Genomic DNA, 14,624 nt, shown 5'->3' on the forward strand with positions numbered 1-14,624 from the left:
GTGGCTGTTGGCTTTGTCAGGTCTTGGAGGTAGGGTTGCTCCTTGTCGTTCCTGTCACTCAAGCACCTGTAAAACGCATCATTAAGCATTTCTTTCCGCTGCCTATTATTCACCCTATGTAATTTTGTGTGGCTTCTTTTCCCCCACGAAACAATTACTTCTGGATTTTAAGCTCTCCTCTCATCTTAGCACCGGGAGGTTTTAAATTCAGGAGGCACAAGCGGCACCACAACCTGTGATTCTGTGATCTGCCATAATGCAATAATCCATCGGGCAGAGCTGCGGGAGAGCCTGGGGAGCCCTGCAGTGCCTGCACTGTGTGGGATGGGGCTGCTCAGGATCTGCTCCTTCCCTGCAGCTCCAGGTGCTCCCATGGCTCTTCAGTTAATCCACGTTCAGAGCACACCTTCTGGGGTTGTTATCCTGAATAGGAAGGAGAGAAGCAAAAAAAGAGACGCTGGGCCGCATCTGGAAACATACGGGCTGCATTGAACTCTTAATGCGGGTTGTGTGTTTGCATGTAGCACTTAGGCAGATGTGCACATCAAGACCCTGCTGAATTCAGTATGTTTTGGTAACCTTTTCAGAAAAGATGGGAAAAAATAAGGTTTTCAGTTGTTTGGCAAAAAGATTGCTGCACCAGTGTTTGCCTGAAATGCTGCCCCAGCCCAGAGATGTTTCTGCTGGAAGGAGAGCTTTGTGAAACCATTGAGTTGGGAACAGAACAGAGGGGCTGCTGCTAGCCAGAGAAAGAAAGTCTGTGGGCTGCTGGAAGAGCACCTCCATTATCGATGGTGTAATATTGCTTGGCTTGGAAGATTTGTTGCTTTATTGAGAAGGTGCAGTACGTCTACACAGAGTGAATGCATCAATAGTGCTCGTGTCTGGCTTTCTGCAAACTGAAGGAGATCTTAGGAAACCTGTTCTCTTACCTGAAAGGCTCCCTCTTAACACACCAGAGAGCAATTTTGCTAATAAAAGAACGCATTAGGATGCCAAATTAAAGGCTGATGGAAATAAATAAAAGACTTTTTTTTGACATTTACAATTAATGCCACAAAAATGTTGGTTTAATCAGACAATATGGTTAATCACAAAGGTGAAATTGAAAGTTGCCAGCCCTGAATGCTAGTGTAAAAGTTAATAAATTCAGCTCTTAATCATTATGCACATGCTAGTTATAATAATTTACTGCCCATACCAAATCTTTATAAGCATTGTAATTAAATATAAAATGCACATTAGAATTATAATGAGTAATTAGGGCAACATAACTAATATGCATAAAAGTCCCGAAGCTCATTAAAATGTTAAAAGATGGAACCTGTTGTAGCGGAGGGCTCTGCGTATCCGCTGTGCCTGCCCGAATGCCAGCGTGTTTCACGCATTGTTTTTGCTGTTCCTTCAAGACATTTGAAAGCAAAGAGAAAATATTTGGGTAGGAAACCAGACTGTGCAGAGCACTGCATCATTTCTGGCTGGAGCATAAGTTGCAGAGTTGGGTTTCGCAGCCCAAAGGCTGACTCATGCACACGTGTTGGTGGCAGCAGCCGAGCGGAGCGGTCGTAGCAGAAGGAGTGGAGGTGATGGCTGCTCACAAAGGCGCTGGGAGGGAGCTGGAGCACCAGGGGCACCCAGCACTGCTGTGTCAGGCTTTAACGTGAGTGCTTTGCACAGCTTGGGTTGTTTCACTGAGACAAAAGAGGATGTGCACAGTCCGGGTGTGTGGGGGCACTCACTGCCACATTGGTGACCCTGACATCACCCTGAAATGCAGGCACCCCACGCTGTGCTCCTGCCCTGCCTGGGCCTCCTGCTGCTGCTCCTGAGCAGGAAGGAAAAATGAATGCCAACCACAGAATCCCATGGGGACTTCTACATGGTTCCCTCACAGAGGCACTCTGCCCCAGGACAGGGTGCTCCTCTGTGCTCACCTGTGTGCTTATCGTCATTCAGCGCTCCCAAAGTGTGCCTGCGTTGTATAGTTTGTTCTAGAAGAAGGAAAACAACCTGACAGTGAAAAATATGGTAGAATGGTGATTCTAAGCCTTCTGCCTGTTCACATCAGCATTAGCCAGGGATTTCCCAGAGCAAACACTACCAGCAGTTACTTTCCCTTCTCCTGACCTCCCAGCAAGCAAAGGCTGGGCTCCTCTGGGAGGGCAGCAGGGCCATGGGGTCCCACCTGGCAGCTCATGGCTGCTGGCAGAGCTCACAGGCATGAGAGGGTTTGCAGTGCACACACGGAAATGTGAGCTGGGATTTTCTGTTGGGATCCCATCCAGCTGCTGACTGTGGTAGATTTGGATAGTTTGTGATTGAAATGGCTGAGCTGTCAGCAGCCCAAACCACACTTTTGGTTTAGGAGAGCCTTCCGGATGTACTGACTCAGTGCCCTGCCCTGCTTCATCTTCCAGGATTTCTCCCTGGTACCTAGGCTGGAGGTGTCTGCATGGAGCAGGTTGACCCTGGATGGCTCAGGGGGCACCAGGCTTCTGCCACAGAAAGCACAGAATCGCAGAGCTGTGGGGGCTGGAAGGAACCTCTAGAGCTCCCCCAGCCCAGCCCCCCACAGCACATCCATACAGCAGATGCACACAAAGCATCCAGGTGGGTTTGGATCTCTGCAGAGGAACCTTCCCCCCCCCACCTCTCTATGCCAGAGCTCTGTGCCAGGGCTCTGCTACCCACACAGTGACGTTTTTCCTCATGTCCAGATGAACTTCCTGGGCACCATGGAACAGAGCCCTGACCTCCACCCTTCAGATATCAATCAGCACTGATGAGATCCCCCTCAGCCTTCTCCTCCACAGACAAACAGCCCCAGGGCTCTCAGCCTGTCCCCATCAGGAGGTGCTCCTGCCCCCACCAGCTCTGCACCCTCCACTGGGCTCTCCAGCAGTTTCCTATCTGCCTGGCACTGGGGAGCCCTGCACTGGGCACAGTGCTCCAGTTGTGCAAAGCAGAAGGGGAGCTCCTCCTTGCCCTGCTGGCCGTGCTCCATGCGATGCACCTCAGGGTCTTACTGGACTTTTTGGCCACCAGGGCACAGTGCTGGCTGGCGGTCACCCTATTCGCCACTGGCTCCTCCATATTGCTCCTTTCCTGTAGCTCAGCCCTGTACCTGTACATCCTCAAGGGCAATGTGGGTAGAAGCACTGTGGCAGGAAGGCAGGACGTCCCCAAAAAGGCCACATGCAGACTGCCCAGGGCAATCTCTGCCCCTCTTGACGGAGTCCCTCATCACCTGTCTCTGTGTGTGTGCTGTGCTGGGTACTGCAGGATGCTGCCATGGGGTGGTGGGCACAGCTGTGTGGCAGCCAACGTTCTGCACCTACATACACGCCTCACAGCAACATCTGCAAAATTGCTTGGGAAAAAAACCAACAGATTTTTATTTATAAGTTCCGTGTTTGGGTTTTTATAGCATTTTATGATGCGCATAAATTGTTGTTTAAAAACAGAAAATGTAAGCGAAATTCTAGGGGGAAGGCAATTGTTGTTCAGCCCTAACTTTGATAATCTCCTTCCTGAGGAGTTCGCTGTCTTCTGTTTTCAGCTGGCGGTTGCCTTTTGCTGGCAACTGAGAGAGGCAGCTATGGCTTTTTGGCTTTATTTATATCTGCAGTTCTGTGCTTGAAATATTTATTCCCCTTGACTGTGTTCACTGTTTAAGAAGACAGAATGTACTTAAAGAAGCAAGCCTGTACCGGTGTAGTGGTGGGGCAGCCCTGCCGTGCTGTGTGGCTGGGTCCTGGCTGCAGGGTATGCGTGCCTTTGGTGCCCAAAGGAGCTCCAACGCCCCAAGCCCTGTGCTGCTGCGAGGACCCAAAGCAAAGCAGTGCTCATGGTGGTCCCCACTTTGGGGCCATAGAATCACAGGATGGCCATGGTTAGAAGGGACCCCAAGGATCATGAAGCTCCAACCCCCTGCCACATGCAGGGCCACCAACCTCCACATTTCACACCAGCCCAGGCTGCCCAGGGCCCCATCCAACCTGGCCTTGAACACCTCCAGGGATGGACGGGGCATCACAGCCTCTCTGGGCAGCTGTTCCAGCACCTCAACACTCTCATAGCAAAGAACTTTCCCCTGACATCCAACCAAAATCTTCCCTCCTTCAACTCAAAGCCATTTCCCCTTGTCCTGCTGTTATCTACCCTTTCAAAGAGTTGAGGCCATGCCTTGCCTGAACCCGACAGCTGACATCACTGTGCTTTGTATTGAGTAACTGAGCAGAACGGATTGAAAAAACAGACTGTTCGCTGTGGGATTAATATTCTCCATGTCTCAGTTATGCTTCTGCACCAGATATACAGATCTGTGTCAGAATCTGCTGTGTGGGATCATTTTTGCAGTGCCGGAAGAAAACACGTTTGAATGTGACTCAAGCTGGAGAACACGCGCCAGGCTGAGTAACGTAGAGAGCGCTGAGGAGAAGCAGAGTTCGGCCGTCTTCGGATTTGTATGCAAATGTCTATTTTACAATTTTTTTTTCAGTTGCTCCCACAATTCAGGAACTTAAGTCCAGCGGAGTGATGCTCGGAGGGAACGGCCTCATCCGGTGCGAAGGCGCGGGCGTTCCTGCCCCGGTCTTTGAGTGGTACAGAGGAGAGAGGAAGTAAGTACCTGCCTGCACTGCGAGCTGCAGAGCTGCCCAGGGGGAGTCGTGGAGTTTTCTTTCAGCTTTTGTTTCTGTGCTGGTAGATGAGGCATAATAGTACTGTCCGCAGCTGGGCTGTAATGGTGATAATTGCCATAATGAGCCTAGGGTTTAAAAATGCTTTAGTAATTACAGCCTTTGAAGTACAGCAGCCAGAAAACGTCCACTGGAAAAGTCTAATAAAAAGAGATTTTTTTTAAGAATATGGGTTTTTTAAGCCATCTCCGTAGGTTTCCTACCGCGGGTTTCAGGGGTGGCTCATGGAGGTGCCCACAGCCCTTGCACAGCAGCAGCAGCACCTCCCTGCAGGAGCTCCCAGACTGAGTCCAGCAACCTCAGTGTGCGCCCCGGTGTTTGCATCCAGCTTTGCTTCTGCGTCGGTAGTGCTTGGTAAAGGTCAGATACCTCTGCAGGATTGGCTTCTAATAGGAGGTTTTGCTTTGCACTCTCACCTCATCGAAGATCTTGAATCTTCGCGGAATGTGAAGTTTAAACATTGGTGCAGGATAAAATCCTGGTAGATGCTGTGCAGGTACATCTTCTAGCTGCTGGAATGTCCTGGCTTCTGAACACTGGGTTTCTCATCAGCTCTAAGATCCCATTACACGTGGGAACTGACACGAGAATATTAATGACCATATTTCATAGGGAACCATCTGTCAGCTCATTTCTCACTGGCCAGCTGCTCCCCTTAGGAGCGCTGCTCTCCCTCCTTCCTGACTTCCCACAGCAGCCGCAGCCATCTCACTCTGACCATAGATCAAAGCATTCTGGAAAACACCATAATCAACCTTTACTACATGTAACAGCACAGACTTTCCCTCTGTTGGAGAAATTCATCTGCATCCTATTTCCAGGGGTGCACGTCATATTGTACATATGTCGGGGAGGAGTTGTAGCAGAAAAAAACTGTTGGAGCACAGGTTTTAATATAGACCATGGCACTCTGGATTCAATTAGCCATTTCCAGCGTGATAATCACCTCTCTATTTATAAAAGTCACCAATTCCCTTCTTCTTGAGTGCATTCAGTGTCACAAGAGCAGCGGGAAAGGATAAGCAGAGCATTTCAGGACACGGAAGTTGTGCCTTCTGTTTTCCATTTCAGTTGCTGTATCACCTGAGGCTTGCTATAATCAGCAAGACAAGCACTGTCCTGTTGTGTCTCACTGCTCAAATATTCTGTTAAATCTAATGGTACATCATTGTTTGTCCAAGAGCTGCTAGCAGACTCACAAAACACACATGGCCACAGAGGGACTGGGAGCCTCCAAAGCACCACTCACAGGACAGGGAGGGCTGCACACACACTGTTCATTCCTACTCCCAGGATCATCTCATCATAAAAAAAAAAGTCAGTAAAACTAAAAATAAGACCAGCTAAAGCCTATGTCCAGCTCCACCTATGAGGTGTTTGCAGGACTGCTCCTCTCTCTCCTCGCCAGGCTCGCAGCAGTCACTGCTCATCAATTCTCCATGCATTCCTGCCATGCTTTGGGAACACCGAGCTCAGGGCTGAGAACTGCTTGGGGAAAGCAGGGGAGGAACCCAGGGCACTGCCTGCCATCCCATGGGCGTGCAGACCACACAGCCCTGGAGAGCCCACATGGACTGAGGATCAACTGAGGGAATGGGCTGGTTCAGTATGGAGAAAAGAATGCTCCAAGGGGGACCTTATGGGTCTCTACAGCTCCTGGCAGGAGGTTGGAGAGATGGGGTTCAGCTCCCAGGAAACAGCGATAGGATGGGAGGTGCTGTGCCAGGGCAAGGCAGGCTGGATATGAAGAGAAATCTCTTCTCCAAAGAGCGGTCACAGGGCTGCTGTGGTGGCACCCAAGAAAGGAGCTGGGGAAGGAGCCAGTGTAGGGACTGCCCTTGAGGGCTTTAAATTCTGAGCAGGAGCCAAAGCGCTGAAATGCATCACATTAAAAAGGGACTGGGTGAAAAGTTAGTAAAAGCTTCTTAAAATTATGATAGCATTTGGCTTCTAAAGCCGCAGAGGGATTCCCTGTGGAGGGGAGGAGGCTTTGCTGTTCTGAGTCTGGTATCTGAAACTCACAACTGCTCAAGTATGCTGTGTTACAGGGCTGTGAAGAACTGCATCTCAGAAATTGAACAGCCACAGGGAAAAAGCCCAAAAGCCACTCATCTAAAAATATTAATTCTCTTCTACTTGATAAAGCAAACAAGACCTACATTTGAAATAACAAAACTTGTTATAATGGCTTAATATACTGCAATAATGTGAAGTCATTCAAATATGAAACTAAAGGTAGATATCCCCTGGGACTGGCACAGACACACGGTGTTCTCCTCATGCATTGGCATAGTCTCCAAAATAAAAATGAGATTCCATTTCCATGTTCAGCTCATGGAACGGAGCAGTGGAGTAAGGAGATGTGTAGGGTGGCTGCACATGAGTGGAGATGCTGTGTTCCGAAATGGAGCTGCACACAGGTAGCAAATGCAGTGTGCAGTCAGTGAGCTGGGCAGGGATGTGGTTGTTGGCTCAAAAGTGAAAGCATCAGGTCCCTACAGCAGCAAAATCGGGTTTCTACAGCAGCAAATGGAGGTCCTGCAGGTGCTGTGTTCATGGTGACCAAAGCTGACCACAGACCCTGGCAGCTACGTGGCTCTGTGCTGTGTCCCCAGCATGGCACCATGTCATGGGAAACGTGAGGAATCCACTGTGAGCAATCAGCTGTAGCTGGCACTTTAGTAACATGGGTACCGTTCCCATCTGACAAGATGTGGTCTGCATACAAGAACAGAATTTGAACTGATTGTCTTCCTCTGTGCCAGAGCAGCGGTGTTTCTGACACGGCCTGGAAGCAGCGCTGAAAGCTGCACGGTTCGTATGGGACAGAGCCATGGAAGTCTCAGCTCAGGGAAAGGGAGCCCAGTGAAAACGGTTGTGTTTGGGCTCCTCCTGCATTCTGTTACCTGATTTCTGTTCAAGTTGCAGTCTCAGGATGCAGTGCTGCGGTAGCGCATCCTTCCTAATTGCAACTGCAGTTTGTTGCTATAGAGGTCTATAAAATAAATTGTGGTCTCCATCCTAATTAATCTCCTTCTTGGCTACGTAATCCCAATCTACCATCAGTTGGAGGTGCACAGGGTTGCGAACAACCACCACTGTAACAGTCAGAAGTGGGCACAGTGTCTTTAGGGCAGCGCTCTGTCTCCGTGCTCCGTCCTACTGCCCACCCACAGCCCGCCCTGCCCCTGCTGCAGCACTATGGGTGCTGGGCACAGCAGTACGGATACATGCAGGTGGGCACTGGGGGTGCTGCTTCCAGGCCAGCCGTGGGCCAAACTGCCTGAGGCTGCTCCCCTCACACCTCCAGTGCTGCCTCCCAAAGCAGCCCCACTGATAAGTTCGTTCAGCAGGATCACGTGCAGACTGGTTACTGTGCTATCAGCTGTATCTGTTAAAGAAACGAAATCAAAAAGGCTATTGCTTATGGTATATAAGTTATAGACTTTTTTTTTTCTTACTTTCTAGACTGATCAGTGGTCAACAAGGAATTACTATTAAAAATTATAGCACGAGATCACTTCTTACTGTTACCAATGTGACAGAAGAGCACTTTGGCAACTATACCTGTGTTGCTGCCAACAAGCTTGGGATGACCAATGCCAGCCTGCCTCTCAACCGTAAGTAATGTAGATGTGTGACAAGTGTTCGTGCTCGTTTGTTTCCACATGCCTGGGTTCAAAAGCAGAAAGATGTCAGCGTGCTTTTTCTTTCCCTCGTTTTTATCACAAGGCACACAAGTACCGTTACATTCCTCAGCAGTGGGAAATAGCTGGTTTTTTCCTCTGTGCTGCAGAAGGGCTTCTGTTTTGGAAGCAATGCCACATTTTGGGGGCAGCAACAAGTTGTGGATGTACAAAAAGACACATGAGGGCTCAGCCTGCTTTGTGGCACGGGCACTTAGCATGGCACAACCTTTCTGTAGTGGCCGGCCAAGGCAGCACTGTGAGCACCATTCAGAACTCCTTGGGAGGTCTCCAAGGGGCACTATGAGCCCAGCACTGCATGCCTTTGGCTGCACACACCGGGCGGTAGGGTGAGCAGAGGGGACGTGCCATGGAGTCCTTTGATGAAGACAGCAGCCACTGGGATAGGCAAAGCAGAGCGCTGAGATACTCTTTACATGAAGCTTACATAAAATGGGTCTCAAATGTCCTACTTGAAAGATATTTATAGCCGTGACTTCATAGTATTTCACATTTTTTGACTCTCTAGCCATCTGTTAGTGGCATCCAAAGATGTTCATAGCTGAACTTCCGTGGTAATCTGTCCTGTTTTCATAGCAATAATACTGAAAGACATGCATGAAGATATTCCTTGGTGGAAATCGGACTGCAGATTTTCATCTCCTTAAATCCTAGGGTTATTAGCTTGCAACCACTAAGCTTTGTTCTTGCTGTGCTTCCCCTGTGTCGGTGTTATCGGGATATTTAACCCGCCACCACAGAAATGCAATGAGCAGAAGGCAGTGTGAGGTCTTTCCTTCTGTTCCATTTCAGATTTGAGCAATCATTAACAAAGTGAACACAATGCAGCACATCCTTTAAAACGCAAAAAGTGAGAACAGAAGAATTTCATAGCAGAAGCAAGTGGTATTTGGTGAGTTTGCAGTTCAGAGAAAGTAAGGCGAAGGTTTGGGTTATTTTGAACAAAGCAGTTCCGTTGCTGCCAGGGTTCTATCAGCTTTCCTTGCTTTTCTTTTGTAACGTGCCCTCTGTTACAGTGCAGAGTGCAGAGGGTGAACACCTCAGGCAGTGCCAAGTTGGAAACAGCAACAGCAGGCATTCTCTGTGGTGAGAGGGGTGGGATGTGGGAAGTGAGAGGAAGTGCTGAAATGGGGGTCTGATTCTGACCGCTCCATTGAGATGTGGGGGAGCTGCTGAGGTGCGTCTGAAAGGCTGAGATGGAGGGATTTGTTTTCTGCCCCCATCTGTTTGATTCTAATCAAAACAGGGAGGGGTTCCCAAAGGGCAGTCTGGATTTCAATTGGGAATTAAGAGCATTCGACTTGGGAGTGGGCATTCATCCTTCTTCAGAGTTTCCATTAATATCATCTGGAAAGAGTTTCTCTTTTTTTAATATAAAAGAGAAAAAAAAGTCTCCTGGGGTAACAACCTATTAAACATGGATTCCCTGATACCACAGAGGGGATTTTCTCTCGTGAAACACTGCTTGCATCTTATTTTGTTAGCAGCTGTAAAATGGACGGACTGAGCTGTGTGGGAAAAACACGGAGCAGCAGTGGCTCCGATCAAGGAACGAATGTCAGTGTGGCAGTTACTCATGTCCCAGTCCTTCCTATCAATTAGATGTGTGGGGTTTTGGCACCGCTCCTGTCCTGTAGCTGTGTACGTGTGCAGGATCCCCAGCAGCTGTGTTGGACGGTCCCATCCTGCCATCTATGGGCCTAATTCATCACATGCGTAGTGCTGCCCGTCTTGGCTTTTCCCAGAATATTTGGTACTTAAGAAGATATTCTTTTCCTGTAAGTAAGGCAGAGACCTGCTGATTCATGAAATCCAGTTTCTGCAGAAAACGCATTATGGTACGGACTCAGGGTATGAGGTTTCATTTACCAACGGAGAATGGAGTAATAATTAAGCAGCTCTTGCTTTTAAGTTGGTGCAATTTTAATTCAAGGCAAAAGGCAATTTCCTGCAGATAAATTTGCAAGGCCACCATGAGGGGAATGAGCCATCATTAGCCGCTGGCAGCGAGGTGGGCTCATTCAGCCATCACTCTGAGAACAGCCAGAGGTGAGGTGGTGGTCAGTGCTGCTGCTGGAGCAGCAACGTCCCCAGGGGAACATGCCCTGTCCCCATGCAGCCTCTCCATGTCCCAGTACGTGGTGTCAGGGCTGGAGTGCTGGTCTTCATCAAAGCTGTGTCACGCTGGGAGGTTGTCTGCTCTGCCTGAACACTAGTTGTATTACAGGACACTGAGTGGCTGCTGAAATCCCGCGTTTTCAATCTGAATGTAGATTTAATCTATACATCTGTAGGAACTGTAAATCTGCTTAGAAAGAGGCTGTTCACAGGGGCATAAAATTCCCAGCAACGTGTGATCTCTGTGTCTCTACAAGATAAGACACCTCAAAAGTCTGGATTGAAGCAAGCCATCACCTCACAGAAGATAGATGAATATAATCATTGCGTCTCAAGCAGATAGGTATCTATCATTATCATAGGCATTATTTTGTTTGTATTTTAAAAGCACATCTCCTAGGCACTCCTGAGTGTTTTTTGTGAGTGCTATAAACAGCTCACCTGGGAAGGGATACCTTCCCTTGCAATAGAGGAGCCCATCACTGGCAGCTGCCCTGGGGATGATGCCCTTCAGTGGCTGCCTTTGTGCCCCACAGGTGCTGCTGAGCTCTGGGAGAATGTGGCTCATATAGAAATCAGACGTATTGTCAGTAGTTGTTCTAAAATGTAAATAGCCATGAAGGGCTGCAGCAAAGGTCAGCAGCGACGTCAGGAAGGGGAAGGAGAGCACAGCGAGGCATGTGAGGGATGTGGCAGTATTTTCTGTGCTAATGTAATTGCTACAGCTAAACAGAACTACCTTATTGCATAAGCATCCAACTGTGAGCTTACTGGTAGTGCAACATGGTTATGATCTTGTCTCAAAGAGTTTGCATGCCAGGAAGCACCAGACCGTGCCTCCATTTACATGTGTTCGTTGCATTGTGCGCTGGTTCCTACAGAAAGATTCCTAATCAAACTGCTGTGCCAACATTTTAATTGAGTTTCATGTCTGAAGTGCAAAAAAATTAATATTCTTCCAAAATTTTAAGTTAACTCTTTGTAAACAGCACATTGCATGTAACAACATATGCATTCCTCAGGATAGTTGGTGTAGCATTGAGTGTGTCTACTGGGGCACTGAAGATCCAGGAGCATTGAGGGCACCTGCAGAGCTGTGCAGTGGTCTTGCTATGCCATGTCTACTAAACAAAATTAATATTGAGACAGACAACCATTTTCTCTGGTAATTTCCTAGCAGCCTGACTCGTGGATCTGCAAACCTTCCCTCTCCTGCTGCCCCAAGCCATAACAGTGAGGGACAGCAGGGATTTATGGGATTTGGGGGTTCTCACAGTCATCTCCCTGAGAGCACGGCTGTAGCCACAATGCCATTTTCCACTGCTGGCAGCTTTGGGTCCTGCTTCCCACTGCCCAGAGTGGTCCTCCCCCATCACAGTCAGGATGTGGCCCTGCTTCTTTCCTGTATTTGCAACTTTTCCTTCATATTTACACCAAGCATTTTCTTACTGCAGATGAAGGCTATTCCCACTTCTCTTCTCCTTCCCACTGTGGGAAGAGATCGGTGCTCTCAGGACCAAGAAGGAAATTGGGGCGGAAGGAGGGAAGGGCAGTGTTGGGTCAAAACATCTGTCTCCAGGTGCATAAAAGCCTCTCCTGGAACGAGAAAGGGAATGATCTGAAATGAGTGTCTTTATGTACTGCTGAACATATTGCACTACTGCTGGCAATAACAGTGGTGACGGGTTAGCCAAGGGCTTGCTGCACAGACAGCATCTTGCCATGACTGTGTTGCAAAGGCGGTTCATAGAATCACAGAATGGCCTGGGTTGCAAAGGAGCACAACGCTCATCAGTTCCAACCCCCTGTTCTGTGCAGGGTTGCCAACCAGCAGCCCAGGCTGCCCAGAGCCACATCCAGCTTGGTCTTGAGTGCCTCCAGGGATGGGGATTTGACGTGCTCTGATGTCTGAGCAGCGGTCACCTTCCTGAAGGGGCTCTTCTTGCTGCCAGGGGATGGAGCTGGGCCTGGCAGCAGCAGTTGTTTGAGTGGCTATTGGAGATCATGCAAAGACTGCTAGGGACTTGTGTTCACACCATTTGGTGTCATCATTAAACTCAGCCATTGCTTTCTGTTGACTGAGAATTTGCGTATTTGCCCACATGAAGGGGTCTCTGCTAAGTTTTAGTTCAGTAGCTTTGGCTGGCCTTCCAAATTTGACCTTTCAGAAAGAAATTTACTCTCCAGGGAAATTCCCTTTGTGTCCATAGTTTCAGCTTTCTCCAATTACCTAAGAAATATTTTACTATTTTACCTCTCAAACTCTGGTCCTTAGAACAAATCACAATTAAATTGGTGTTGTTCTGTGTTATGTCTCAGCCGAACAGGTGACACACATAAAATTATACAGATATATTCATATAACTATAGAATGTAAGTGAAAACTCCTGTACTCATTAGAAGCTGATTCAAAGACTGCTGCAGTAAATCAAAAGACGTTTCTTGATTTAATTATGTTTGGCTGAAGCCCAAAGTCTCCTGTAGAAGTCGCAGTGCAGAGGGCTGATGCCATACACCAATGTTTTCATTGGAGGTGTCTGGTCCTGCCCCTGCCATGCAGTCAGTGCCCCGAACACTCACCCAGCTCTTGCTGAACGCACGGCCCCAACTTCCCTGGTGTGTGGCTGGACAGAGAGCAGATGGAAAATGCCTTCAGGGGCAGTAAAACAAAACATAAAGGGATGTCTGAGCCAGCATGCTTTCTTGTGGTCTCTGTAAGGGGCATCCAGGTCCATGCCCACAGGGTTTTGTGGTATATCCATTATAAAACCAAGTCAGACCTTTTCATAGTGTGTTGTCCGATCTGGAAACTCGTGTCTGTGCTACACCTCCCCTGTTATAGACCAAAGGAGATTTTGTTTTAGTTCTCCATATGCTCTGTCTTTGCTGATGGGGCTTCTCACTGAAGCCCTTGCTTTGCTCTCCATGTCTAAGCTGGCCGAAGAAGCCTGGCTGCTACGGGAGAGGTGACCCACCAAGATGGAGCCCGAGATGGCCACCCAGCTCCTGATCAGCGTGTGTGAATCTGGGGAGTTGGAGGAGTGGGGTTACAGGTCTGGGGGTCAGATCCTTGGGAGCCTCTCTCAAAGATGAGGGTACTCGTCCAGGGCACATTGATGGAGTGACTGCATTCCCAATGGAAAACAACTATCTGAGAACTTCCAACCATCTCCAATGTTCTTTATAGGCAAGGTAAAAGCCTCTTTTCTCTCCCCTTTCTCACACAGGGTAAGACCAACGTGAGATGCAGTTGAACAGCATTTAAGCAAAACCGAGTGCTTTCTTTACATCACAAATATGCCTGAGGAGCAAGTATCAGAAAGCAGTGCTGAGACAGGGAGTCCAGCAGAGCTAGAGACAGCACCTTGAATTCATACACTCACACAGAGTAAGATAAATGGCCAAATCTCCCATTAATGTTAGTCATAACAATTCTGTTAGACGCTGAGCATGAGACCCTTCCATAAGGATGCTGACTGCTGCTCCAGGTAGCAATTACTGAGAGCTGAGGAGAAGTGTTCCAAGTATCCATTCTCCACGTTGAGCTTTATCTGAATGGTATGACAATAAGTGACTGAGATGGCACAAGATGGGAATAGCTGCTCTGAGAAAGATCAGCAGCATATGTTTCTCCTTGACATTTAGAAGCCAAAGAACATGTTTGTGTCTGAGGGGGTGCAATTTATGTTAATCTTTATTATGGTTCCTTACAGCAGTTGCCTTTTGTGTTAGTTTTTGTGAAGTTTGTGTTCGTATTCTTAAATTGTGTAGTTGTAACCATATGTTTTAGATACATATTTCTACTGCAATATGATGATCTGGAGAGGCTGAAGCATGTCTACGAGCATGTCTAGCAGCACATCTAAGCTTTCTTTCTGTGTATCAGCTAATTATGGTGATTAAAGCATTTGTTGTCACCTATGGACATTCCCTACAATGCGTCCTGATGAGGGTGAGGAGCACAGGAGGTCAGGGCTCCTTCTGAACCCTGGTGTTTCTTTTTGTGATGCAGAAGGGGTAGGAAATCTTGAGGTAAATTAACATACGAGAAAAAGTGAAAAATCCAAAGTGGAACATGCGTAACAAATGGGGTGAAAAT

General features: G+C 48.2%; 1 protein-coding gene across 1 annotated transcript in view; it reads left to right on the plus strand.

Annotated features, from left to right (window-relative positions):
• The window catches only part of NEGR1 (neuronal growth regulator 1), a gene marked incomplete at both ends in the record, with an annotated part of 170,738 nt that overhangs the window by 127,613 nt on the left and 28,501 nt on the right, over positions 1-14,624 (plus strand). Inside the window, 2 exons of the mRNA XM_079536595.1 lie at positions 4,502-4,622; positions 8,169-8,320. Coding sequence (XP_079392721.1) covers positions 4,502-4,622; positions 8,169-8,320 — 273 coding nt within the window. The remainder of the gene's footprint in view (positions 1-4,501; positions 4,623-8,168; positions 8,321-14,624) is intronic.

Source organism: Tetrao urogallus, assembly GCF_951394365.1.
Source record: "Tetrao urogallus genome assembly, chromosome: 5".
NCBI classification, from domain to species: domain Eukaryota; kingdom Metazoa; phylum Chordata; class Aves; order Galliformes; family Phasianidae; genus Tetrao; species Tetrao urogallus.